General features: G+C 46.9%; 1 protein-coding gene and 1 long non-coding RNA gene across 2 annotated transcripts in view; one reads left to right on the forward strand and one right to left on the reverse strand.

Moving 5' to 3' along the window:
* Window positions 1–1801: 1801 nt before the first annotated feature.
* The window catches only part of LOC147712883 (uncharacterized), a 190239-nt gene continuing 167550 nt past the window's right edge, over window positions 1802–24490 (reverse strand). The window contains exon 4 of the long non-coding RNA XR_015296030.1: window positions 1802–2815. This is a non-coding gene — a long non-coding RNA (uncharacterized LOC147712883). The remainder of the gene's footprint in view (window positions 2816–24490) is intronic.
* LOC147712884 (trem-like transcript 1 protein) overlaps window positions 10255–24490 on the forward strand; it is a 104413-nt gene continuing 90177 nt past the window's right edge. Inside the window, 1 exon segment of the mRNA XM_086923544.1 lies at window positions 10255–10337. Within this exon segment, the coding sequence (XP_086779670.1) occupies window positions 10295–10337 (43 nt within the window). The 5' untranslated portion in view covers window positions 10255–10294.

The following is a 24490-nucleotide window of genomic DNA, read 5'->3' on the forward strand; positions in this document are numbered from 1 at the left end:
CATAACTGTAAGCTTAGAGCCTCCAGAGCAGATAAAAAAGTGTGGCAGATGTTATTCTGATTATCTTCTAGGTGAAGGTTCAGGCCACCTAGAATTGTAAAATTTGCTGCCTTTAAAATAAAGGGAGCGATAAGGTCAGGGAAAGTGGAGGCCCAGGGGCTGTGCTTCCCCGGAGGGCGATAAATTAAAATGCCAGACAAGGTCAGCTGAGGGGATACAGAGAGTTTAAACAAAGCCGCTTCAGACTCTGTGATGGAAATAGCTTCAAATATACAGAAATTAGTAGATTTATAGATTATAGCAATCCCCCTGCCTTTGCCTGTGTCACGATCTTTCCTGGCGATGACATATCCAGGAGGAAGAGCGGTGGCAATGTCAGGGCCGGAACTGGCATGAAGCCATGTTTCGGTCAGAAAGAGTGCATCTGGATGTTCAGTACTAAGAAGGTCAAAAATATTCTGCTTATTTTTGGCCAGAGAATGACAGTGAAGGCTTAAAAAATACAAATTCTGGCGACATTCCATTTTGGCAGAGGTGGTGCTGTGACAGACCTGAAGGCCACTTCTAGAAATGGTGTTTATAAGACGTATAGGACCCAATGTAAAATTGTATTGAATGAAAGTAAAGCCGCGATAAGGAGGAGTACATACAGCGCATTTAGGAGAAATATATTTACTAAGTCTGTGATATTGCGCAGCTGAATATGAAATTCCTTACTTACAGTGATCGCATTTTGGCCATAATTTCTGGCCACTGGGCGCGTCAGGGCGCGGACCGGCGCAGACGGGCTTGCCTCCGGCACACACCATCAGCGCGCTTGCATGTGTCCACTAAAATAGAGTCAAGGACCATAGAGTGCGGCTAGAATGTCGCTCAAAATGATACCAGCGAGAGGTGTCTGTGCGGCTAGAGAGGCTGGAAGTCAGGGGGCGGCCATACCATAGAGTATGGGATCATGCAGAGCCAGGCAAATAACTACCACAGGTACAAATTTTAAAACAATTTTAAAACAAAAGCATTCCAAATAAAATACAACAAAATAGTATATATGGAGCTAAGTTCTATGTGACTTAAACTTTTAGTGTGCAAGTATGCGAAAATGCAGTTCTTTTTAAAAGAGAAAAACACAAAGCTACAGTTAAAATTAGCGTTTGACAAGCATTTACTGAACAAAATGTAACTGACAATCATGTCATACAACATTTGCCTCAAATTATGTTCAAGATAAAGGTACCATATTGAGGAAACTGCAAAGATCCTTCTTTCACAGTTATCTTGTTCCATTGTTTTGTTTTGTTTTCTGAGTTTTATATAGTGTGAACTAGACCCAAAGGTATCAGAGCACTTTACATGAGCGTCAGTTGCATTACAGAAGGCCACATTTATTTTGTTAGACACTGGGAGAGTAAGTGGTTTGCCTAGAATCACAGGATGTTGAGCTTCTCTGCCGAGAGTCAAACCCGGTTCCCTAGCTTCAAGGTCGACCAACCTAGCCGTTAGGCCACATCTTCTCCCCAAAGCCTTCATATGTTAAAGACGAATACATGTGTGGAGCCCAATATTTGTCACCTTGTAATGACTGGGCATGTCCTCAGGAGAAGCTTTCTTGCCCTTGCTCACATGCGCTCGTAAATCACAATTTTCTATACATCCTTTCTCTGGTGCAATTTTCAAACAGATGGCGCTTCTGGTCATATGGATCTTTAGGTATCAGCTGAAAGTGTATTCTGGGAGCTAACATCGGTATAACACATCAAACTAGAGTGAAACACATTTGTATCCACAACAACAACAGAGAGGTGGTTTCCAAGCCAGGAAGGTTTATTAGAAGATTAGTGAAAGTAGCCAGCTTTATTCATTCAATAAATACATTTTGGAGCAGATTTATGACGACTGGCGCATCCCTGCAAATCAGCAAAGATGCCCCAGATAAGACGCGTCATGCAAGTTTACCCTGGCGCCACCACAGATGTGCCGCATTTACAATGCGGCGCATCATGGCGCAAGTATAAACAGATGCGTGACGCATCTCCCGTCGGAAGGGTGGCGCATTGCTGGAGTCGTGGCGCAAGCGTGATGCAACTCCAGCTATGATCGTGGCCTGCCCATACAAAACGTGGTGCGTCAAGCCTTGCGCCTGCTTCAAGCAGGCGCAAGGTTTTGACGCAGCGCCGTCGAAAAAGTGACTGAGTGAAATCTTGTAGAATTCACTCAGGCACTTTTCCCCCTTCAAGTTTAAGCATAAAAATCAGTAGAGGTTAATCAATCCAACAGAATACAGCAGATGATAATAACACACGTCTTTTAAAGAGTGCCAAATGCAAAACAGAGAAAACATCAAGAATGGCAGGGGGAAATTCGAAACAGAAGATGTCTAAAGGTTCAGGCACAGAAGCATAGGTGTTAAAGAATCTAACTCAAGAACCAGGAAAATGGAATCTCAGCAGTTAGGAAAGGCCTTCCCTCAGCCAGGTCAAGACAGGATCTCCTAACAAATATTATAAGGCATTCAGTTCAATACATTGCATTCCTTCTGCAGAACGTCTCCCCACAAACTCCTCCATATTAGGACCAATCAGGTTGAGCTGTCTGCTTGGACCAGGTAAGCTCTCATTGTTCTCAACATTGAACAACAGCGCACAAAGCTGCACAGCCTTAGATGTATCCGCGGTCCGGACTGCACAGTACAGGAGGATCTTTCTCATCCCCACCCATGTTGCAAATCACAACAAACTTCCAATTAAAATGATCTACTTTAACATTTCTAAAAGCAAACAATGGGCTGCTCTTCTGTTTAGCATAGGTTATCTTGGTCCTGCAACGAGAAGGAAAATATGAAAGCACATTTCAAAATCAACATTATGATAACAGTGAAAGGCTTGTAGGCAGCTGAGGCCTGCCCGCACTTAGGCCAATGTTAAGAATGCACATTTGGTTAATGTAGATATACTTTAGTTTAAATGATTATACTTCAATTACATAACGGGTGACTTCTTTATATGTATATAGCCACACATTAACTCACTAGATAACATATGATAATGAAAGAGTATAACGTATAACATTTGCTCTTCCATCTGCAGCTGACACTTGTGCAGAATGCCAACAGTAGCAGGAATCAGTGAGATTTTGTCTCACTGAGTTTTATTAGTGCGACAAAATCCTTCAAGTAATGTGTACCAAGAGGAAGAGGGAACAAGCATTGGAAATGCAATAGGTCTCGCATTAGAAAAGTTGGAGCTATTGGTCTTGTAAATGAAAAAAATATTTTATTTATTTGTTGGTTTTTAAAATAGCTAAATTGATAGCTTTGTCATTTACAACGCCAATAGTTATAACTTTCGCGAATGTGACACCTATAGCATTTGGAATGCAACATGTTTTGTATTTACGTGACATAGATGGCAGCTCTGGTCGTTAGGCCACATCTCTAGAGAGCAGGAGAGTGCAGCAGGTGTGAGAGGGTGAGTGGGTGTGTGAGGGTGTGAGGGTGAGTGAGGGTGAGGGTGGGTGAGGGTGTGGGTGTGTGAGGGTGAGTGAGGGTGTGTGAGGGTGAGTGAGGGTGTGTGAGGTGGTGAGGATGAGGGTTAGGGGGTGTGAGGGTGAGGGTGAGGGGATGAGGGTAAGGGTGTGTGAGGGAGAGGGGGTGATGGTGAGAGGGTGCGAGGGTGAGGGTGGGTGAGGGTGTGTGAGGGTGTGTGAGGGTGAGGGGGTGTGAGGCTGAGTGAGGGTGAGAGGGTTGTGAGGGGTGTGAGGGTGAGTGAGGGTGTGTAAGGATGAGGGGGTGAGGATGTGAAGGCGCGTTTGGCAGTGTATGTTTTAACGCTAATCATTTAATCTCCCCCTACCAAAAAATGTATGTACCCTTGTAACATGATGCTCATGTAAAGCGCTCCCATACCTTTGGGGCAAATTGCTTTAATAACTGCAATAACCAAAAAAATATATGCCCCCTTCCTGCACCTTAAAAGATGTGTTAGTCTGAATGGTTTTGTTGTAAATTGGTACATGTCCAGGTTCGCGCTATACAAAAAACTTTAGAGACTTTGTGTGCATACGCACCCTTGATTGTTTTTATATCAGTTTGCCAGAGGTCCACATTGGAAGTGCCTAGTGAATCAGAGCCAGTCAGCCATGCCGGCCAAGACAGTCCCGCCCCCCTGTCTGCCCGAGGACGTCCGGAAGCGGTAAGGGCGCCTCCCGCGAGCATCTTGTCTGTTGGCAGTCCGCGCGCTGGTGTTGGGGCAGGAGGTGTAGGAGCTGCCGCTTGTTGCCTGTCCTCGCGCATCTCTACTGCAGTGCCATGGAGCGGCGCTTGCCACCCACCTGTTTGCTGTATCGCTCGCCTCTCCTGAGACACAAAACCAATTGTTTGGTGGGTCCAAAAGTGGAGACCGGGGATCTAGACACGATGCTGCCTCTTAAACGTGTGAGCTGTCACACAGTTCAGACGCTGCGCTAGAAGCGAACAGCTCAAAACTTTACACTTGCATAAAGAAATAAGTTTCTTGAGACCGCCCCTGGCGTCGTTGAGGCTGTAAGGGCACAGTGGTTGTTGGCACTGTACTTTAAGATGTAAGATTTGTTCCCATTGAAAATGACTTGGTATGTGGGTGGTGACATGTCTTGACAGCCCCTCTAGTTTAACAAACCCCATCTCTTAAATGGCCACGCTGGGTCTACAAGTTTATCCCCTAACCGTCAACTTTAGGGAGCCGTGGGGGGCGACGGGGTTTAGAGAAACAGAACTACATTTTCCTATTTAACTTGTTTTGCAGGCAAGCTCTCTTTAAGTACAATGGTAACGTTGCATTTTATGTTAACTATCAGTACTGTTGGTATATACGTTGCAATGAGCTGCATGCTATTAAGGTAACGTGTTTTCTTTCTCGAATAGTAGCGGATTGTCAGTTGTCTCTGTTGAAGGACTTAATGAAGTAAACCCAAATGAGGTACTAGCAGTGGTTTCCGCATCTTGGAGCCCTGTCAAGTTGGCGTCGCTCGTGGCGTGTTGTGGGTTAAGTTAATGTCATTCTTCGTAGAGGCGGATCTTCGGGTTGTTATGCATTGTGGACAGGTGTGTGGTCTGGACAGTTGGAAAAATGCGACACGGCGGGCAGGGGAGGGGGCGGAGCGGGGAGAGGGAACAGACGGAGGGAAGGCCAGGGGAGGGGGGAGGAGAAATGCGACACGGCGGGCAGGGGAGGGGGCGGAGCGGGGAGAGGGAACAGACGGAGGGAAGGCCAGATAAGGGGAGGGGGGAGGAGAAATGCGACACGGCGGGCAGGGGAGGGGGCGGAGCGGGGAGAGGGAACAGACGAAGGGAAGACAGATAAGGGGAGGGGGGAGGAGAAATGCGACACGGCGGGCAGGGGAGGGGGCGAGGGGGGAGGAGAAATGCGACGTGCGGATGAGGGAACTGATGTGCACGCGCTTTTAAGCTCAATGCGCATGCGCATTGAGCTTAAAAGTCACGGGCACTGCAAGGAATCGCCACGATTCCTTGCAAGTTGGACAAAGAGTGGATAAGCCCCCATAGTCTTGCTTGCTCGATGCGCATGCGCATCGACAGGCGAGACCTAAAAACCAGGAGAGAGGGAATGGAAACAAAACAGACACATCAAGAGAAACGACAAACGAATGCTGGAAATCCTAAAACAAAAGATATTGCAAAATACTTCTTCTGATTTGCTGACTGTATTTCTGCTCTCTGGAAAGTGCTGACCCAGATTCTCCTGTGCTTCAATGGCCATCCATCTGTTTCGACTTGACAGTCCCTCTTGCTGTTCTGCCTCCTGCGTCTCCTCAAGCACAGCCAGCACCTTCTCCATTCCCCAGGGCAGAAGTTCTATAAAAAAGTATTTGAGGGACTGACGAAGTTAGACAGTATGCAAGTGACATCATGAGCTGTGCCATCACAGCACGTCATGACACGCGACATTCCAGGTGGAATCAGAGTAAGTGACCTCACTGGAAGTGACATCACAAGAAGTGACATCAGATACTAAGATCTCACACATATGTGTATGATGACTACATTTATGTGCATTATGAAATTTAACAAATGAGATTTGGAGGTGGGGTGTGCCAAAAAAGTGGTGCAATCCTGACGCAAAATCTGTACCTCAACTAATACTTTTTGTTTAAAACCCTGCCACAAAGAAACTGGCAACAAGGAAACGCATGGTAATAAATCTGTTTTGCTTAATTGGTTGCAAAGTATGCATTTTAACATATTTTATGGGGTTAAGGCATCTACTGCAGAGGTGCCCAGTACATCTAAGGGAATATATAATAATGGTGAGATAACTCTGGAGGGTAACACATTTCTCGGAGAGATCTGTGTTTTGTGTTGTCCCAAATTTGAATGAAAGTAGTATAGAAGTTTAAGTTGTCACCTGCAAAATATAATCACCCACTGTTCTTGGGGGGTAGGGAGAGGAGGGGGGTTTGGGGATTGTTTATATTCTTCGGGTTCATTATTTATGATATTGCAACCCACATTGTGTGCATTTTATACAATGTTCTGAGCATAAATGTACCACTAAATTATGCAATAGTGCTCTGATATGTGGATGTTATAACATATGCCAACTGAAAATGCAATAAGATTTCTTTAAAAAAAAGATGTCTCCTGCAAAGCACATCATGTAACAAGCAGAAGACAGATTTTTATTTTATGTAGATAGGTAAATGGATTACTGCCTTGAACACAGAGATCCTTTTCTTACTTGCAGTTACCTTGTAACTCTGACTGTCTCATGTTACACATCTTGTACATTGATTTGCACACTTACATGATTTACTTTTTGAATGGATAATGTGTATGTTATGGAAAGTGCTCTAACACTCTGCATTGGGATGAGTAGCGCTATAAAAAAAAATAGTGCTATTTAAATTGTTATTTGTGTAAATACTGGGACAGACAACCCTATCTGACATTCTTACAGTGCATGCACTTATATACAGGGACTGAACAAAGTAAAAAGCATGCATCTCTTAAGTACCTGTGAAGAGATAGAAAGCTGTGTGCTTTTCTTTCCTCTCCATCGCATTTGCTTGTAAGTGTGGGGTTCCAGGACGCCTCCAGTCCCATAGTCGATCAAAAGGATGCCTGATGTCCCCTTACCTTCTGCCCAGCTGGAGGTGAAAAAGAAGCCCCCTCGCTGCCTGCACGTTGCTGCTGGGAATGAAAGACAGACAACGTGCAGGTGCTGCTGAACGTGTCCTGGTGTCTCAACATTACGCCCAGGGTTGGATTGGGATAAAAAATCGACCAGGGCACACCCAAAAAAGTGGCCCAAATTTGCATATTGCCTTTCCGCAAAACACTGCTTCAGCGAAGTTTTATGAAAGAAAGGGCGTGGGGGCATGTTTCATTAACTTCACTTAGATAAAAAAAATCCCCAGATTAGTTCTCACTACTGAGCCACACATGAATGCAACCGGCACCACTTCTGCTAAGGCTCCCTGCCCCCGCTCAATCAGCATACATTAATGGGCCAGCCAGCGAGAGAAAGGGAGTGATACCTCCGCCCATCTGCCTCCAGAAAGGCCACACAGGCACCCACTGGGCCGCTGGCGGCATCCTAACAGCACAGACAGCCCCCAGGATACCCAAAAAAGCAGCCCACAGCTGGAACTCGGCTACCGGCCCTGGGGCCATTTCCCGAGTGCCCGTGTTACCAATCGCATGCTAATTACACCGGGACAAGTTCAACATATTTTTTGGGGCCCAACTTCTTGGCAGGGTGGACGGCATGTACCAGTGTGTACCCTCGACTTGTGCCCTGTCATTCCCTCATTGTCTCTGTCGTACCTTCACATTCTTCTGACTTTGAGGTTAAATTTAAGGTTTCTTGACTCCTTGCCCACTCGCACACTTTCGCATCAGATTCCTGATAAACGCTATCTGGATGCTGCACCTGCTTTCAACAGCTCCTGCACATAATGTGGACAGGCTCCAGCATGTGCAGGCTGGCAAACAAAACATTCAATCAGAAACGTAGTCAAGTGGATCACTTCTAATACCAGTCCACGTCAGCATGCATGACTGATGTCCCAAAGTGCCTTGGTAAGGGAGCACTCACATACTGTACCTAACACCAAGGCTCTCTGAAGTCACGTCATATCATCCCATGCATATAAAGCAATGACTGACTGCAGTACATACAAGCGGCAATACACACACACCACACATGAAACTGGCATTCACCAATGCACCACCCCTCTAGTGCTACTCACCTGTCAAACCTTCCCATGTGCGTAAAGTATATCTAAGTAAGTATATGATTACTTTGCTTGACACCACATTTATGTACCTAGAGAATATATGTATACTCAAGATATGACAATGCGGAGTTAAGAATACGAAACCTATACTTTCCCATGTCCACTTACAATCTCAGGGGCAGATTTACAAGGATCTTGCGGCACTTGTGCATCATTTTTAACATGGGAAAAGTGACGCAAAAGTGGTGCAAGGGTCTTCTATACTTTAGTCCTCGATATGTTGGCTATGATATTTTGTTGGCACGATGTTTCTGTAGTCAATACTTCGACGTACAACTGTTTAATGACAAAAGTGTGACCAATTAAGGTCACGGCAGATATCTACAGCCACTGCATTAGTCCACAGAGCTTTCCCAGTGCCTGCTTTCACAAAAGATCTACTAATCATCATAGTCAACCTTAGAAAGAGAAAACAGTATCAGACCACAGGAGGTAGCCCATAAACCACAAGGAGACAGGGGCAATAATCTATATCAAACAACAGTGTCTCAAACGTGGGTATCATTTAAGGAACAAATATACGCAGCATAATCAATAGCAACTGATTTAATCCGAAAGACACATGGGAGACACATTCATGTGAAGGTAGCGTGTATTAGACATGTTGGACGTATTCAATTCATATGTACAAGTACATGAGGAAGTAGCGCTGCGTTACATTAATGAACACGTAACCAACACGATACTGTGCACAAGTGCTCGTGGAGTTTGTGACCGGTTACAATTGAGTTAGAAGCAGTGAGGGAAAGGCACCGGGTTGAGTCTCCACTGAACTAACGCCGGCTTGCTGACTACCGGGATTGGCTCCCGCACGCATGATTTCTACTGCACCTGGCGCTCACCAAATACTCGAGACGTCCAACCAGCCCCCGCACTCATCTCGAGATTCATTCCGTTTCTGGCTCTGCGCAAGACACCCCAGCTGCTTCCGCCTCCACCGGACTGAACCCGGTGCCTTTACCTCACTGCTTCTAACTCAAATGTAACCGATCCTGATGATAGCCTAAGACTTCTGCAGTCCGAAACGCCGTCGACTTTCACAGCGTACCTTCTGGCGCCTTTTTTCACGGACACCCGACCTAATTGTGTTTCTGAAACTTTATTTCATTAAGTTGTTTGGGTATCCAGAATATGTCAACTTTTGGTTGTTTTCCATTGCCCTTTGTTGCGCCCATCACCATCGCTGTATATATCACGTCACATGTCACTTGCACCGTCACAAACTCCACAAGCACTTGTGCACAGTATCGTGTTGGTTACATGTTCATTAATGTAACGCAGTGTTACTTCCTCATGTACTTGTACATATGAATTGAATATGTCCAACATGTCTAATACAAGCTACCTTCACATGAATGTGTCTCCCTTTCGAAAGAGAAAAGACACAGGGAGTTATTTACAAGCCCCTTGCGCCACTTTTGCATCATTTTTATGGGAAAAGTGAAGCAAAGGTGGCGCAAGAGGTTTGTAAACCTCCCCCTGAGTCTTTAGGGTTCCACACAGGTCTACTGCTATTACTCACCGGCTACAGGTGTCAGTTTGCTTTATACAGTACGTTTCTATCATTAACGCTTCTTTCTACTCGTAGTTTTTGGCAAATATGATTCTCGACCTTCGAAAGAGAAAAGGCCGAGTCAATAAGATTCTGCATATTATGGGCCTGCCCTTATTTATGAAGGCTTTGGGCCACCGCTGCGTCACTTTCAAAATGAGAAAAAGTGACGCAGCGGCGGTGTAAGGCCTTCATAAATAAGGCCCTATGTGTGCAGCTACGCATTAATCCACTGAGTTTCTTCTCTGGCTTTGATGTTCAGAAGTTATGTGCAAGATTCACTGTTTTCCAGTTATAAATAGGGCTCTGACACTGCGGAGGGCTCTGCCGGCTGTGGTGTTGGATCACAGACACACGGACTTCCTGGAAAATGTGAGCGCTCCCTCCACTATAAACCAAGCTAGTGCCGAGGAGCGTCTCAGACGAATCCCTTTGGATCCCGAAAGAAGGATGCGTCCGCCCCCGGCACTCCTGAGCCTCCTGGTGCTCTCAGGTATGCTATGCATGCTGCACGCGTCCTCTGTCTGCATTGATGGACAGCTCATGGGTGCCTGGTCCCCTGGAGGGGCTGAGAGGAGGGCTGGGGAGAGGGGTTAGACATCCTGCGGGAAGTACTTCCGTGCTAAACTGACTTAATACTTTTATATAGCACACTCAATCCCTGGAGGGGTTTCGAGGCACCGGGGATGCATACAAATGGGCTTCCATCTGGTGAGCAAGTTGTAGCATCATGTGAGGCAGGAATGGGTGGCTGTCACAACGGACGTGTTGCACCTTGCCTCACTCCCAGTGCATGGATGTGTGATTCTGTGTCTGTGATTAAATCAACTTAACTTCTGGCCTTTAAAATAAAAGGTATGCGTTGAGCTTTTACTACTATAGTGGTAGCGGTTGTGTTTGTGTCTGTTATCAATCATAGTTTTATCAGCACAATGCAGCCTCTCATATGTCATAAAGATTGGTTTTAAAAAGAAACATAAAATGGCCGATCACTGCGTGGACGAGGTCTGAAGGTCACGTGATGATACTTTTTGTGATGTCATTGGAGTACAAAAAGGCATATAAGGACTCTTTGGCCATCGCTTATTATTTTAGTAACTGAACCAACTGTAGGGACCAGAAAGTGGTTTGTGCTGTCTAGCCCTATAGGGGGCGGTGTCCTGGGACCCATATTCATTGTGGATTGTTACCTAACTGAATGAGAGGAGACCTTCACAAAACTCCTGATATAGAACAAGCAGGTCTCAGTCACCCAAACCTTAGGTGTCCAGAAGATGTCTAGGCAGATTATTATAAATATGATTTTCATAAGGCCTCGTCTGAAATACATTCTTCACTCTCTGGCCGCGGAGTCTGAGGCATTAATGGGACCTTGAGCCATGAAACTGGTGTAACAATCTATGATGCCAACCTGCAGGTCCTAGTTAGAACATAATCTCCTTTTGTAGCTTCTAGGTTCCCATCTCTCCACTTTCACTGAGTTCACAGCACCATACTCACCGAGATTAAAGATTCCCAGAAAATCTACCTCGCACCATCTGAAGAAAAGAAATAATTTCAATCTTGCATCCAGATTTCAAATATGTTATATGTAAAAAAAGTTTTTTTTAAATTGCTTAAACGTTTGGAGCTAATTTGTGGAAAAATTATATTTAAGAAATGAACGTCCTTAGCCTATTAGAGTTGAAAAAAACCTTGTTAAGTTTAAGAAAACATATCAAACGTGGCTTTCGACTGTTTTTGTTGTAGCCTCTAGAGTTTCAGAATGTGTTTTAGCACTAAGAGGTCTCCTGTTCAGTCTGACCTTTGAGATAGCTTTTTACAGCAAATCATACATAACATGCAAAGTCAGTGTGACTTTTGGTCAGCAGATTCATCTAGTGGCCTGTTAAGCTGGCATTCACATTTGGCTTCTGCCCACCACAGCATACAACATGAGGCAATGGGTCAGCCTACTTTTACCTATTGGCTCCCCTCACTTTAAGTGACTGCACAAAGCCTGTGCACATTCTTCACATTCACTGAAAAAAGCACCTTTCTCTTTAGTGGCAAAGCTGCTTTAGAGAATTATATTTTATTTTATTTCTTTCGCATATTAACTTTAAAAAAAAAACTGTATTTATTTTAAAAACTATTTATTTTGTCTCTATGTTGGGTGCCCAGTTAGGTGGTTATTTATTTTCTGTATCTCTTTTTAAAGTTATAAAGTGTGTATGTAACATTTAGCTTGTGATTTTAGTGATACCGTGATTTATTCTAGTCTCCTTGACAAATAATAATTAAAAAATGCATTGAACAACTGGAAGGGGCTGAAAAAGCCACACCGGTGAAGGATTTTGAAATTTAACCTTTTTCATACAAGCATGTGACAGCCACGTTTAGTTTTTTTTGGGTGTCATATGCTTGCAATAAAACATACAATAGTATTAATCTTTGCAAAGCTTGCCAAAGTCAAAGCTTTTGACTTTGCTGATGCTTGTGTGGGTCTGCACTTTATAAACCACTATATTAAGATACATGATTTGTATTAAATGTACCTTGGGGGTACTGATGTGATGCCTGAAGTCCTTCTTCTATCTCACGAAGCAGTGGACACGTGTAGGGAGCTGTGAGGCAGTAAAGAGAACTGAAGGGATAACGTTTTTGGCGAAGAACAAGTAAACGTACATTGAAAACGTTTTGTCATGAAAGAAGGAAATTCATGCATCGCCGGAGGCAGTCACTGGAGAATTTGCATATTTCCCCAAATAAGCAGGAATTCCAAAAGGCGAGCTGGGAATTTTGATCCACAGAGATTTACAGATGTAAGGACTTTTATAGATTTGCATTGGAAGTCGCTCCAGAACTTGATAGGATAAGGAACAGGAGGAGTTGTATTCCAACCTTATATTAATACTACATGCTTTTTAGGAGTCAGGAAATCAACTAATGCATGGTAAAAAATAATCCATCTCTTTCTGTGAGGATTGCAATGTGCGAATTCTTTTAATGTATGCCAGAGGATGAACTCTCAACTTGAAGTGACTGGCGAACTAGGGGGCATATTACCAACAAGTAGCGATATTTATCACTAAATAGGCTTAGCGATTCATTTTTTATCGCTGCCTATCGCTGGATATGTTAGCGGAAAAAACATGCTATTAGCAACTTTTTCAACATTGTGCTAAAATATCCAGCGATAGCGGCGAAATGCGTGAATATCGCTGAGAATACAGCGATATTAACGCATTAGCGACGAAATGCTCTTAGCCATGTTATCCACCTCCCATTGGATAACATGGCTAAGAACTGGTCTGGGCAGGTGTTAGTATTTGGAGATATTCGCGCTTTGCGCGAATATTTCCAATGCTGCGCCTGCCTTGCTAATAGGCGATAGCGACGTTAGCGACTACTTTCAGTGGCTAACTGGTTGGGTACGCCCACTTTGCATGTCATTAGCGAAAAACATCGCTGACATGCAAAGCGGGCCCCAAACCGCTCGCTATCTCCTAAAAGCTGTCGCTAACATCAGTTAGCGACAGCTTGGTAATAGGGCGATAGAATTATCGCCGCTTAGCGCCGAAAACGGCCGCTAAATCGGCGATAATTGCCTATTGCCCCCCTTGGTAATATGCCCCCTGATCACTGGGTTGGGCGTTCCAGGGCGATCTTTGTATACCTTGCATGCCACATGTGTGAGGTTTTGGATATCCAATCATTAGGTTTATGATAACCATGATAAAACCAAAATTCCACAATATGGTAGGGTTTCTCAAATGAAATCAAGGTTACTCTTTAATATAACGGTATATTTGGTCTTTTGAAACTGTTCAAATCAGAGTTTGAGACTTTAAAACATTAAAACTATTGCAAGTCTCAAATATTTTCAATCATTTTAGAAGATTCTATGCCTCACTGTTAAGATGGCGCAGCAGGAGGAATGTCAATCGTCCTTAGTCAAAGGGTTTTGTGAGGAATGACTGCGTATTTTCTGGGAAAGATTGAACAAATCTCATCACATTAGTTAAGCTCCAACACTTGCCTCGATTGAACATTTACTTTGGTGTCACAACTCCAAAGCTTTGGGGCTGTCTTTATATTGTGTGTTCATATCTGTGTCCATGCATGTATCTATCTACCTTCTAAGTGACAACTTACTATGAGGCATATTAACAAGTGGCAGCGATAATTATCGCTGGCCGCGCTTAGCGAGAAAATAGTTATCGACGGCTATCGCAGAAAATGATCGCCATGCTAGCGCTGTATTAACATCGCATAGCGCAATGGCGATAATTTCCCAGTGATAGTTTCCATGGAACATCGCTGGTTTTCCAGCGATGTTCCGTGGAAAACGGCAATAACCTTGCTGATACGACCCTATGGTCATATCAGCATAATCCACCCCCAATGATAAGTAAAGCAAAGTCTGCATTTTAGCAGACGTTAGTTTTTGGCAAAAACAGCGGTTTTCTCCAAAAACTAATGTGTGCTAAAATGCTTGGGCAGCCTTGTAAATATCGCGATGTGCACATCAGCGATATTTACAGGTTGTACTGCCCCGTGATGCCCACTTTGCATCTCATTACAGATGCAAAGGTAGGCATCGGATAAAAGGGTACTAACATGCGCTAAAGCATGTTATCACCCTCTTGTAAATAGGGTGATATTTTTATCACCACTCTTTTAGCTTTAAAAGCCAAAAAAGCGGAGATATGGCCTTTGTAAATATGCCCCTATGTGACTACCTCAGCTATAAAGATCGTCGCGATGGCAGATGAGGTTTGATTTATGTGTTTCTGATTGAAGATGGTGCTGTGCTAACACTCTCCACTCAGTGAACCCTGAAGCAACTGTCCACTTGCTTTGAAACAGTGGCCAAGACCCGTTGTCCGAACACTTATAGGCAGCCGTTCTTGTACAAGATAATGCTAAGACTACATTTCTGTTCAAGGAGAAGAGTCCTGTAGGTTTCCTTCACATTTAGATTGGTCCATGAATTACAGCCATAGCCCTCCAGTGCTACCTGAGGCCTCGAGCTCAAGGCAACTCTTTGATTTGCCTCTGAAAGTGAATAATGGACATGTGCTCACTATACTGGTCTAAAGTGAGGGACCAGTGGATTGTGTGTGGCTCGACTATACTTCCCCTATCTGTCATTTACATTGTCCACAGAAGGACGGCCTTTCCAAGCCTGCTCGGGATCTCTTGAATATTATGATCATAGTTTAGTAATGCAGAGCCGGGTGTTCTTACACCTGCACTGCCATCATTGCATCCCAGTAGAGTAAACTGTGCAATAGAATTCTGCACAATATGGATTGCAAAGCTTTGATTAAGAAATAATTGAGCACAAACTTGCTGCACACAGTGACCGACTCCGCCAGTGGAGATCGGATAGAATTCACAATCAATCCACTGTTGACAACCAAAGACTTCCTAGTGCTTGGAGATTTCAATCTCCATTGGAATGACCATGCTGACAAGGCGGTGGTTGCCCTAAACTCCTACCCAACTGACAATGAACAATTCCAGTGATCCCAGTAACCCGCCTACGACCCAATCACAGCGCACCAGTCTGACCACATCTTTCTTTTGTTCAGTGTATTTTTTATTGAAATGTTGACAAAAATGAAAGAAAGTCAACATAAAGCTTATACATTATGGTACATGTTAGGGGGTGAGAACATATGCAAATGTCAATTATTATAATAATACAAAATTATAAATATCACATATACCAAACTACATTTTACAGGTGATGCTAAGCACATAGTACTGAATAAAGGTTTAGTTAAACGCAGTGTAGTTAGTGGTGATGATTGGGTGGACAGGGTGATCATAAAAATTAAATAGGGCAAACAAGACAGAGAAGTACCTTTTTGTTAGCTAAGGAGAAATAATGATATAAGAGGAGGGCAAGGATGAACTCAAGAAGGGGAGCAGAATTGAGGTGGTTGCCATGTGAACAGCTTGTAATATGATGTATCAGCCTCAGACCAGTGGTAGAAGTGGGCGGGATCGGAATGGCATGGCGTGCCCCTACTTTTAAAAATTATTTCAGTCCGTTCCCCTACTTCTTTCTTTCAAAACAGCATCCCAGGACGGCAAGAATAGTCAAACTTAAAATCGATAGCTTTTTCTTTCAGCTTTGATGGGCGGCTCGCACTTCTCTGTTGAACTCCAGAGGCTGCAGCAGCCCCTCCTGAGCTCTCACAGACTGTGGGCAGGCCCATTGTCATTCCGATTGAGGCTGATTATCTCCTTTCGGATGACAATGCGCCACCTTCTGCCTTTAGCATTTCATGCTGAGTTAGTAATTACAGAGGAGCTTTCCCCAGACAGATTACTGTGGGGAACTTGCCACCATCTGAAATTTGTCAATGTTATACACAGAGTTAACTGGGCAGGAGCAATGAAGGGACAGAAGAGGAGACAGGAAAGGAGAGGTGATGGGGCGGGAGAGGTGACCGGGTAGGAGAAGTAATGGGCAGGAGAAGTGGCGGGGCAGGAGAAGTGACAAGGCAGGAGTAGTGAAGGGGAAGGTAGAAGTGACAGGGAAGGAGAGGCTAAAGGGATGGAGAAGTGACAGGGCAGGAGGTGTGACGGGGCAGGAGAAGTGACGAGGCAGGAGAGGTGACAGGAAAGGAGAGGTGACCGGGCAGGAGAAGTAATGGGCAGGAGAAGGGACGGGCAGGAAAAGTGACTGGGCAGGAGAGGTGATGGGTCAGGAGCAGTGATGGGACAGGAGAGGCGACAGGAAAGGAGAGGTGACGGGGCAGGAGAAGTGATGGAGAAGTGACGGGACAGGAGCGGTGATTAGGCATGTGCAGGAGCTGTAACCGGGCAGGAGTGGTGAACGGACAGGAGCAGTGAACAGATAGGGGCAGTGAACGGATAGGGGCAGTGAACGGGGCAGGAGAAGTATTGGGACAGGAGAAGTGATGGGATAGGAGAAGTGATGGGGCAGGAGCGGTGATTAGGCAGGAGTGCTGACTGGGCAGGAAAAGTGAACAGGCAGGAATGCTGACCGGGCAGGAGCAGTGAACGGCAGGAGCGGTGACTGGGTAGGAGTGGTGACCCGGCAGGAGTGGTGACGGGACAGGAGAAGTGACTGGACAGGAGAGGTGATTAGGCATGAGCAGGAACGGTAACCGGGTGGGAGCAGTGAAAGGGCAGGAGCGGTGAACCAGGTAGAAGCGGTGAATGGGGCAGAAGCAATAATGGGCAGAAGAGGTGAATGGGGCAGAAGAGGTGAATGGGGCAGAAGCGGTGAATGGGGCAGGAGCAGTGAATGGGGCAGGAGCAGTGAACGGGGCAGGAGCGGTGATGGGGCAGGAGTGCTGACCGGACAGGAGCAGTGAACGGCAGGAGCAGTGAACGGGCAGGAGCGGTGATGGGGCAGGAGCGGTGATGGGGCTGGAGCGGTGACGGGGCAGGAAAAGTGATGGGGCAGGAGCATTGATGGGACAGGAGCAGTGACGGGGCAGGAGAAGTGAATGGGTAGGAGCGGTGAACGGGGCAGGAGCAGTGATCGGGCAGGAGCGGTGATCGGCCAGGAGATGTGAATGGGGCAGGAGCGGTGATCGGGCAAGAGCGGGGTTTGGGCAGGAGCGGTGAATCGGACAGAAGCGGTGATCGGGCAGGAGTGCTGATCGGACAGGAGCAGTGCCGGGGCAGGAGCAGTGAATGGGCAGGAGCGGTGACGGGGCGGGAGCAGTGACAGGGCAGGAAAATTGACGGGAGAAGGAGAGGCAACAGGAAAGGAGAGGTGACTGGGCAGGAGAGGTGACCGGGCAGGAGAGGCAACAGGAAAGGAGAGGTGACTGGGCAGGAGTGGTGACTGGCAGGAGGGGTGACCGGGCAGGAGGGGTGACCGGGCAGGAGTGGTGATTGGGCAGGAGCGGTGAAGGGGCAGGAGTGGTGACGGGGCAGGAGCGGTGACGGGGCAGGAGCAGTGACAGGACAGGAGCAGTGATGGGGCAGGAGAGGCAACAGGAAAGGAGAGGTGACTGGGCAGGAGAGGAGACGGGGCAGGAGTGGTGACCGGGCAGTACTGGTGACGGGGCAGGAGAAGTAATGGGGCAGGAGAGGTGACGGGGCGGGAGCAGTGACGGGGCAGGAAAAGTGACGGGGAAGGAGAGGCAACAGGAAAGGAGAGTTGACTGGGCAGGAGAGGTGACCGAGCAGGAGAGGCAACAGGAAAGGAGAGGTGACTGGGCAGGAGTGTTGACCGGCAGGAGGGGTGACCGGGCAGGAGTGGTGATCGGGCAGAAGTGGTGACCGGGCAGGAGTGGTGACCGGGCAGTACTGGTGACGGGGCAGGAGAAGTAATGGGGCAGGAGAAGTGACAGAGCAGGAGTGGTGATTAGGCATGAGCATGAGCGGTAACTGGGCAGGAGCGGTGAAAGGACAGGAGCGGTGAAAAGGACAGGAGCGGTGAATGGACAGGAGCAGTGAACAGGGTAGGAGCAGTGAACGGGGTAGGAGCAGTGAACGGGGCAGGAGCAGTGGACAGGGCAGGAGAAGTGACGGGGCAGGAGCGCTGATCGGGCAGGAGCATTGAACGGCAGGAGCAGTGAACCGGCAGGAGTGGTGACCGGGCAGGAGTGGTGATGAGGCAGGAGAAGTGAATGGGCAGGAGAGGTGACGGGGCAGGAGAGCTGATGGGGCAGGAGAAGTGACAGGGCAGGAGTGGTGATTAGGCATGAGCAGGAGCGCTAACCGGGCGGGAGCAGTGAAAGGACAGGAGTGGTGAATGGGGCAGGAGCGGTGAATGGGGCAGGAGCAGTGGACGGGGCAGGAGCAGTGGATGGGGCAGGAGCAGTGGACGGGGCAGGAGCAGTGGATGGGGCAGGAGCAGTGGACGGGGCAGGAGCAGTGATGGGGTAGGGGCAGTGACAAGGCAGGAGAAGAGACAGGGCAGGAGTGGTGACCGGGCAGTACTGGTAACGGGGCAGGAGAAGTAATGGGGCAGGAGAAGTGACAGGGCAGGAGTGGTGATTAGGCATGAGCATGAGCGGTAACTGGGCAGGAGCGGTGAAAGGACAGGAGCGGTGAAAAGGACAGGAGCAGTGAATGGGGCAGGAGCAGTGAACAGGGCAGGAGCAGTGGACAGGGCAGGAGCAGTGACAGGGCAGGAGAAGTGACGGGGCAGGAGCGCTGATCGGGCAGGCGTGCTGACCAGACAGGAGCATTGAACGGCAGGAGCAGTGACAGGGCAGGAGAAGTGATGGTGCAGGAGAGGTGACAGGGCTGGAGAGGTGATGGGGCAGGAGAAGTGACAGGGCAGGGGAAGTGACAGGGCAGGAGTAGTGATTAGGCATGAGCAGGAGCGGTAACCGGGCGGGAGCGATGAAAGGACAGGAGCAGTGAACGGGGCAGGAGCAGTGAATGGGGCAGGAGCAGTGAACGGGGAAGGAGCAGTGGACAGGGCAGGAGCAGTGGATGGGGCAGGAGCAGTGACAGAGTAGGAGAAGTGACGGGGCAGGAGAAGTGACGGGGCAGGAGCGGTGAATGAGCAGAAACGGTGAATGGGTAGGAGTGGTGGACGGGGCAGGAGTGGTAGATGGGGCAGGAGCGGTAGACAGGGCAGGAGCGGTGACGGGGCAGGAGTTGACGGGCCAGGAGCGGTGATGGGGCAAGAGCAGTGACGGGCAGGAGAAGTGACAGGGCAGGAGAAGTGACGGGGCAGGAAAAGTGATGGGGCAGGAAAAGTGACGGAGCAGGAGAAGTGACGAGGCAGGAAAAGTGACCGGGCCGGAGAAGTGACGAGGCAGGAGAATTTACTGGGCGGGAGCAGTGATTGGGCAGGAGCAGTGATTAGGCATGAGCAGGAGTGGTGAATGGGTAGGAGCAGTGAATGGGCAGGAGCAGTAAATGGGCAGGAGCGGTGAATGGGCAGGCGGTGAACGGGCAGGAGTGGTGACGGGGCAGGGTAAATGACAGGGAAGGAGTGGTGACGGGGTAGGAGAAGTGACTTGTACTATTTATTTATATACTATTACATGACATCCACTGATGTGTCTGCAAAAAGCATACCTGTTGCCCTGAATTTTTGTCCTGAATTTTGACCTCCTGTCCTGAATTTTTTTCGTAAATTTTGACCCCATGTCCTGAATTTTTACACTCACCATCCTCAATTTGCGCCCATGCCATTGTTCCTGCTTATATGTTGCACGCTTTACATAAACCTGTATTCCCTAAGAGTATGTGCTCAAATAAACATGTTTATCCATTGTTTGAATTAAATAACGTTATAAGCTGTAACTTCTCAGTGAAATGCTAAACATACAAAAAATTGTTGTTTTGCGATTTCTAGCCACACACCTGACTCCGCCCACTGATCCAATCTTCAGTTATTCCCGCCCCCTGATTCTCCACCCACAGTTCCCCTACTTTGTATTCCCCACTTCGACCACTGCCTCAGACATTAGAATCATGAATAATGGGGTTTTTCCCGATTGTGGGTTTTGTAAATAAGTGTCTAGTGTACTCCATATGTTCAGTGAAATACCAGGATTTTCTGGGAGCTTGTCTTGAGCACTGTATGTGCTTCTAAGATATGTGACCAAGCCCACCAAGTATGGAATGATATTTGATAAGCAGACTTCCAGTCTATGAGCACTGCATTGATCACAACTGTGAGAAGAGGGTCTAATGAAGCAAAGTCCGAATCCGATAACGATAACCTGTTGGGGTTACACGAGGATGCAGAATTATTGTAGGGAAGTCAAAAGCTAATATTTTCTATTAAACATATAAGAAATAATAATAATAACTAATTTGTAGAGCACATGGCTACTTCTACTGAAGCGTCCTGGTGCTAGGTTTCTGCTTAATCTGAAGGGAGCTGCATCATTCTTATGTAACACTAAATAAGTATAGGTTAAAAAGTCAAACATTTAATTGTTTCCTAAAAGAACTTCTGAAGACATTCGCTGACGTTTTGCTGGCAAACTATTCCAGAGCTTAGGGCAAAACATTCTTAAAGGACTTGCCCCCTATTCTGGTCTTCGGAACCAGCCCTAACCTGCCACCACTGGATCTCAAGTATCATGCAGGGATGTAAGGCCTATTCAAAGTTTGAATATAGCTTGGGCCCCGGTTCGACAATGCATTTATGACAATAGCGTAAGGTTTTGAATTTGAACTCTGGAGCCAATGCAGCCAGTGGCGTCTGGCAGGGAGTGGGGGCGAGGTGGAACAAAATATTTTAAACAAAACGACAAACACTTACCTTCACGCGCCACAGCCTCCGTCTTTTCTCCGTCGTTGCTGAAGAGTCCGGAAGCACACATGCTCCCCTGAGCCAATCAAAACACTGCAATGCTGTGGTTCTCCACTCAGAGTGGGACAGGGACCCTGTGCATGTTCCCCACCCAGGCTGTAATGCAACCTGGTGGGGAACATGCAAAGTGCGCTTGATTGTTTGGCCAGCCCAGGACGGCCGGCCAAACAGTAGTGCGCACTTAGGGGCAGATTTACAAGCCCCTTGCGACACTTTTACGCCGCCGTTGCGTCACTTTTGTGACGCAGCGGCGGCATAATAAATGCGCCACGTTGCGACCTATTCACAATGTGACGAATCTAGGCAGATGCGTCACATTGTAAAGCCCTGCGCCACATGAAACCTGTGTCAGGTTTCATATGGGCGTTCTGTCGCAGGGTGGGCGTTCCCTCGCAGGAAAGCCCCGTAAAACTGACACAGTGAAATCTGCAAGATTTCACTGAGTCAGTTTTACGACGCTGCTGCGTCAAATCCTTACGCCTGCTTGAAGCAGGCGTAGGGAGTGACGCACCACGTTGAGTATGGGTGGCCCCTGTGCATTGCAGGAGTTGCGTCGTGCTTGCGATGCGACTCCAGCAATGCGCCGCCCAGACGCAAGATGCGTCACACATCTTCCCTTCCTTGCACCATGGTGTGCCGCATTGTAAATGCAAAAAACACAGTTGATAGACAGAATGTAGAACAATGTCATACATTCACCCCAGTACAAGGATCTGGGCCTAAATTCATCGTTTTTTTGCACTCCACAGCACCCTGGGTTAGACACTGGCTATATGCAAATCAGCTCTGACCCTGTGCCTCATGGGAACAGTCCAGTCCGAACTACCAAGCCATTTCTTTACCAGACCGGAATCAAGCATCCAAGGACCGGTTTCTGGCTATCAGCCTTCATCAGCCTGGATAGCTTGACTCCAGTGGTGTGGAGACCCTGGGACTCACGTCTGAGTATACCCAGCACACTCGGGGTGAAAATTGCAAACAACACAGTTGATGGACAGAATGTAAAACAATGTCATACATTCACCCCAGTACAAGGATCTGGGCCTAATTCCGTTCCTTTCCGCTTACTGTTTGCTGTTTTGACAGGGGACACCCTCCGTTTACTTTGTGTCCTATTAATAACGAATGAGGGGTCTTGGGACCGGGTGGTAGTGGCAGGGTGCCTAGTTCCCTCTCAGAAAAGCCTGGCGTGCCTGTCTCTCTGTATCTGTTCTCGTCCCGCCCGTCCGTGTGGCTTCTGACTTGTTCTCTGTCTTCCGTCTTCCGAGAAAGTGCTATTTAATGTGCATAATTTAATGACAAATTGTGACTGTCTGTGTTTGTTTAATTTCTCTCCCACCAAATGTCTGTCCTATATGTCTTTATATAACTTGAGCAGGTCTTTCTTTCGATCAATTGTTTAGTAATTTTGCATATACATGTTTCATTCATGTTTTTTAACACATTTATGTGATGATGTTTTTATAATTTCTGCATAGAGTCGTTTAACTCTATTTTTATCAAGTGTCGTGTTCACACAATTCGGAATTGTTAATTGTTTTAATAAAATATTTTTTATATTTTCATACAAATATTGTTGCCATGTTTATGATTTAACCTTTAGTTACTTGTGTCCAAGACGAGTATTTGGGCTTCAATATCTATTGAACTGAGCCAAGGGATAGTCTTATTCACAATACATGCAAATCAGCTCTGACCCTGTGCCTCATGGGAACAGTCCAGTCCGAACTACCAAGCCATGTCTTTCCCAGACCGGAATCAAGCATCCAAGGACCGGTTTCTGGCTATCAGCCTTCATCAGCCTGGATAGCTTGACTCCAGTGGTGTGGAGAGCCTGGGACTCAGCCCACTCGGGGTGAAAATTGCAAAAAACACAGTTGATGGACAGAATGTAGAACAATGTCATACATTCACCCCAGTACAAGGATCTGGGCCTAAATCCATCGTTTTTTTGCACTCCACACCACCCTGGGTTAGACACTGGCTATATGCAAATCAGCTCCGACCCTGTGCCTCATGGGAACAGTCCAGTCCGAACTACCAAGCCATTTCTTTACCAGGTCGGAATCAAGCATCCAAGGACCGGTTTCTGGCTATCAGCCTTCATCAGCCTGGATAGCTTGACTCCAGTGGTGTGGAGACCCTGGGACTCATGTCTGAGTATACCCAGCACACTCTGGGTGAAAATTGCAAAAAACACAGTTGATGGACAGAATGTAGAACAATGTCATACATTCACCCCAGTACAAGGATCTGGGCCTAAATCCATCGTTTTTTTGCACTCCACACCACCCTGAGTTAGAAACGGGCTATATGCAAATCAGCTCTGACCCTGTGCCTCATGGGAACAGTCCAGTCCGAACTACCAAGCCATGTCTTTCCCAGACTGGAATCAAGCATCCAAGGACTGGTTTCTGGCTATCAGCCTTCATCCGCCTGTATAGCTTAACTCCAGTGGTGTGGAGAGCCTGGGACTCACGTCTGAGTATACCCAGCACACTCGGGGTGAAAATTGCAAAAAACACAGTTGATGGACAGAATGTAGAACAATGTCATACATTCACCCCAGTACAAGGATCTGGGCCTAAATCCATCCTTTTTTTGCACTCCACACCACCCTGGGTTAGACACTGGCTATATGCAAATCAGCTCTGACCCTGTGCTTCATGGGAACAGTCCAGTCCGAACTACCAAGCGATGTCTTTCCCAGACCGGAATCAAGCATCCAAGGACCGGTTTCTGGCTATCAGCCTTCATCAGCCTGGATAGCTTGACTCCAGTGGTGTGGAGAGCCTGGGACTCACGTCTGAGTATACCCAGCACACTTGGGGTGAAAATTGCAAAAAACACAGTTGATGGACAAAATGTAGAACAATGTCATACATTCACCCCAGTACAAGGATCTGTGCCTAAATCCATTGTTTATTTGCACTCTACACCACCCTGGGTTAGACACTGGCTATATGCAAATCAGCTCTGACCCTGTGCCTCATGGGAACAGTCCAGTCCGAACTACCCCACACATTTCTCCATATTCAAAAAGTCTCAGACTATTGGTCTTGGACTCCTCCTGACATTTCAATTTATCCATGGCTTTACAGCTCTCTCATAACTCCTCAGGTTTCTTTAGAGATTGGCTCATCTTCCAGTGCTTTAGTGCGCTCAGTGACCTCGTCTAGCTTTTTACCTAGAGCTTGACAAGGGGCTTGTATTCCAGTTTGATTACCTTCAGAGACCTCAAATCTCTTTAGCATTTCTGCCTTGAGGCCCAGCAGAATCAATGTGACCGACCCATCAGTCAGCTCAGGCTCGGCTGATATCCCGCTCAAGGTACTGGTATTTTTGATGGAGTCCTGTCCTCTGGCCGTTGTGTGATTAGA

Source organism: Lissotriton vulgaris, chromosome 5 (assembly GCF_964263255.1).
Source record: "Lissotriton vulgaris chromosome 5, aLisVul1.2, whole genome shotgun sequence".
NCBI lineage: Eukaryota > Metazoa > Chordata > Amphibia > Caudata > Salamandridae > Lissotriton > Lissotriton vulgaris.